Genomic DNA, 4,671 nt, shown 5'->3' with positions numbered 1-4,671 from the left:
AAAAACACGGGTTGCGTTGTCTTAAGTTATAAACCACCAGAATAAAAATCTCAGACTAGAAAAAATATCGGACCTCAATTATTTTATACTTTTCATCATGCATGTTATTTTTTTCAACTGTTGGCCAGCAGTTTATTCAGTTTGGAATAAAGCTAAAACTTTTCGACTCAAGAATAAACCGAAAAAAAGAATTTTAGGAAGTAGTGGACAGCCTAATATATACATGCATTTCACAATAATAATTCACATTGTTGCACATATATTGTTTACAAATCGCATTATTCTAATTAAAGGAAAAATATTAGCATGAATTGTTTTATTTTTGAATGACAAATTGAAATTAAGAGTAACCTTGACTGATTGCTATGTGTCAAATACATAATATGTCTCGACCTTGAATATACTCGATACTTGATAAAATTAAAAGATAAGTAGGATAATAGATTCCCTTATTAATATCATTATTATTTCAACGATTTTAATTAAAATAAATTTATTTCTTTAAATGCATGTAATTAAAAAAAGTTTATATTATTACTTAAATTTAAAAAAATGAAAATAAGCAGAAATTCAATATAGAGTTCTAACTAATCGAAATTTCAATATTCAGAACTGACAGATTTATAAATATGATTCCAACTCTACCTATTTCTAAAAAATTTAAATCGTTAGTAAAATTTATCGCATTAATTAAATCACTAGAATAACCTAAACCTCCTAGTTAAAATATATTTCATGGTATCTTTTTTTAAATACACTTTTGTCAGATTACAATAGATGAAAAAACATAATTTTATTTACGTGTCATTTTTTATAAAAAAAAAAAAAACCAATAAAAATAAATTTTGGAACATTTTACAATTGGGAATATTGAAAGATTTCAAATAAAATGTAGACAAAAAGACCATACTTCAAAAATAATCGAAGAAAGTGTTTAGTTTTGCACAATGGATTTGATGAATGATTATTTTTTGATATATATTTATATATGATAATGATTAAATTTATGATACTGAAAATCTATTGACAATTCAACATAGTAATAGATTGTTGGTAAGCTTCGATTATTGGCTTTTTGTATTACCATTAACTGTCTTTTGAGTAATACCATTTTGATCAGATTTAGATTGCGGTTTTTTTACATATGTTTTATAGTAAAAATCTCCAAATAACACCATCATGAAAAGATTTTGTGGAATGAATATCGCTGCTGGCCAAAGGGGGAAACCACAGTCTCGAGTCCAGATTAATTGAGAAAAATGAATCAAAAGTAAAAAGAATTGAGTGAGCTGAAGTTGGGTTATGTACTTTTTCCACCAAGGCTTGCTTATTTTCAGTGACGTTGCTAAATAATGACCGTACATAATTACGTGTACAAAAGAATTGATCAGGCCTAAAATTGAAATTCAATTAATTTATTATTTGTATATGATACTAAAAGGTTAAGGCCATTCTCAGACAGCCCCCCCCCACTTTTCAAAAATATGCAATGACTTTCAACTGTCACATCGTATCAAAATTCTATCAATTAATTAAAAAATGAAGCATTAATTGCAAGAAGGACAATCTCGTTGAGATATAGATTTAAAAACAAATTGCTTACAGCTGATATCAATTCGGAGTTTGTATTTCGAATTTATAAATTTTTGAGCTTAAATTTATTAAACAAATTTCGTTTTACTCCTAATTGATAACAACTGTAAGTAATTTTTTTTAAATTCTGTATTTCGACGAAACTGCTTTTTTTTTCAATTAAGATCTTATTTTTTTTTTAAATAATTAATAAATGTGCCCCCCCCCCCCCCAAGTGGAGGGGGGGGCACTGCTAAGAATGCCCTTAAGCTGAAAAAATATGACGTATTTTACCTAAAAATGTGACGTGGCCGCCTGGTAAAAATTTAACTCCACCCCAGGCACCCATAACCATTCCTGCATGATGATAAACGTGAAGGAAAGAAACTTGATTTTGTTTTTTTCGCAAAACAAAAAAAACTGTATCCATTAAATCAAATAATTTAACCATGAAGTAAATCCACACTGTTCGAGCAATCTAAATAGTAGTAAATTGCGATAAAAACAAGTTTAAATATAGGAATGTTATAATATGTAAATATTAAGACGTATCATTACCTCAATCGCTCGCGGATCATTTGAATAGTCAACAGGTTGGCAAACAAAACTGTATGTTCCAAGCCATGCAAGTGACAAAGCCTAGAAAAAGCAGCTTTTTTATTTATATGTACTTCTTTAAAATACCTATCAAATATTTATTATGTTACCTTATACACAAGATATCCACTTAAAAATATTTGTATTACATTATAAATCTGCATTACTCTATCTAATTTAAATGGTGGCCTATTGGCCATAAGTCTTGGGCCTAAAGTGAATACAAAGTATAAGTAAAATCCAAGTATAGCGAAACCTGGCCATGGGGTCGGCATTAAAAACCAATCTCTCGTTCTTGGATCTTCGTAAATAAAATAAAAAAATTATATATTCATTGCTAACAATAGATAATTATTCCCAAATATATCTCAATTACCTGATACTTCATCATTAACATAATGATATAGTCTCACTAGAGATTTTATAATCGCTGCCATACTTTTGAGTCCCTATCGCAAGTATCGCCTTAAGACTCACAAACACAACCGTTACGAATGTCATGCGGTTGTTTAAAAATATGTTAACGTTTTGATATTCTTTGAGTAACTTTTTTTTATTTTAAAATGAGTATTATGAAAATAAATAAATAAAAAATATTAAAATAAAAGTATTCCGTTTAATGTTTATCGCTCAATTTTATTAAACGTGTTTTATCATAGGTCACAAAAAAGAAATAACTGTATATCCAACATCGGTGTATTTAAAAAAAAAAACCCTCCAGCCCACACAACCACCGTGAAATATCGCAACAGACTGAAAGAAGTTTTTTGTTTCATTGAAGATGCGTAAGCATTGTATTGTAATCATAATGGTAGAACGGGATCATAGGTGTGTTTGTGTATATCATAATGGTTTAATTGCCTTAAAATCACAAGTTACGTACAATTGTCAGCAATAATGCCAGATACTTATCAATAGCGAACTGTGAGGAAATTTGAAAAAATCCTGATGATTTCAATTTAGATAATTTTGAAAATGTATTTTTTCATTTGATTATGATTAAAATTTCATATTTTTAGAATAATTTTACGTTAAAAAGGCATAATATTTTTCATTCAAATTTGCCTACTGCTATTTTGCCTACTGCTATAAACTTGAAACATAGTTTTTTTGCACGACTCATGATGCGAAGCATCAGAGAATGCTTTACGATCGAAAAATTTTTTTCGCCTCACTTCGGCAACTATTTCAATTATTATACCTTTGTTGATTCACGGAATTAAGATAAGTTGCACACCATTTTGAAGATAATTTAATGGAGATTAATTCCATACTTTTCAAAAATTTATTTAGTTCAATAAAAATCGAAAAAACATCAAAATAGTTGAAAAAAATTTCCTGTCCGTCAAGTATGGAACCCGTAGACACGATAACTTGCGAAAAAATCCAGTAATTGAAACAATTTTTTTTTTTTTTAAATTCTTTGAAAGATTTGTAGATCCCCTATTGAAAATAGATAGGTAACTCAGTGTCGTTTAATTACAATTAATAAAAGAATAAAAAGGCTGTATAACTATACATATATATATCTATGTAAAATTAACATGGATGGTGATATATCTATACATTATACGTACATTTATTCCACCAGGGGCGCTTGCGGATAACCGTTCTAGTACAGCTGTTTTTTTTTGTGTTATTGCTAATTGGTAAGCCTGAATTTTTTCAATTCAGTTCTTTTTTTTTATTTGTTTTTATTTACATATATATATTTTTTTTGTTATTAATCGAGATATTTTGAGAAAATTCTTTTATAATTATAAGAAAAATTACTAATATTATGAAAAAAAAAAAAAAAACAACAAATTTTAAATTTATTCGTGCTTCCCGCCATTTTTTTATTATTTTATTATTTTATAATAAATGAGCATTATGAGTCGTGCACTTTTGGATTTTCCAAATTTGTTTGTTTTCTAGTGTCTTCAAGACAAACTATTTCAAAATTCATATTCATTACGTAAATATAACAAAGACATAATGAATTATGATTAATAATGTTTTCCCTGAAAACAGCATGATTTAAAGATCTATAGCAGAATGAATATTTGTGCAAAAGTAGAGTAATAGGAAGTTATTGTCTATGAAAAAAATATTTGACAACGAAAAATATTCATAAAATTTATTAGTATTATAGAATAGTAATTGGTAAAAAGGAGGTGAGAAAGAAGTATTTAACTAATTATAATAACCGGAAGTGATGACAGCTCGGGTCTCACAGTCCTGACCTTACAACGATCGACCACGACAGTGAATATGCGACGCACCATGATTCGATAAATTTAACAAAACTTCAATTAACATATTTATTAAGTGGATAGTACAATATTGGTATTCTCTTACAATAATAATCGGATATTAACATTTCCTCTTTTAATAACATGTGTTCAAGGCATAAGGAAAATATACTGAAATATAATGAAAATATTAATATAACAGAAAAGAAAACATAATAAAAATATCCAGTTGTAAGAGTAGAATATTTTTGATTACTAGTGAAAATAT

The 4,671-nt window shown here is 27.7% G+C and overlaps 1 protein-coding gene across 1 annotated transcript; it reads right to left on the bottom strand.

The window, feature by feature from the left end:
* Positions 1 to 654: 654 nt before the first annotated feature.
* Positions 655 to 2,919, bottom strand: LOC103580590 (elongation of very long chain fatty acids protein AAEL008004). Its single transcript, XM_008562404.2, has 5 exons — positions 2,546 to 2,919; positions 2,280 to 2,470; positions 2,131 to 2,211; positions 1,867 to 2,050; positions 655 to 1,393 (listed from the first exon to the last, which is right to left on the bottom strand). Exons 1-5 carry the CDS (start codon positions 2,604 to 2,606, stop codon positions 1,065 to 1,067), a joined length of 846 nt encoding a protein of 281 aa, XP_008560626.1. The 5' UTR covers positions 2,607 to 2,919; the 3' UTR covers positions 655 to 1,064.
* Between the last annotated feature and the right edge of the window lie 1,752 nt (positions 2,920 to 4,671).

Source organism: Microplitis demolitor, chromosome 5 (genome assembly GCF_026212275.2).
Source record: "Microplitis demolitor isolate Queensland-Clemson2020A chromosome 5, iyMicDemo2.1a, whole genome shotgun sequence".
NCBI lineage: Eukaryota > Metazoa > Arthropoda > Insecta > Hymenoptera > Braconidae > Microplitis > Microplitis demolitor.
The sequence above is the reverse complement of the archived record's forward strand: the minus strand, read 5'-3'. Positions and strand labels throughout refer to the sequence as shown.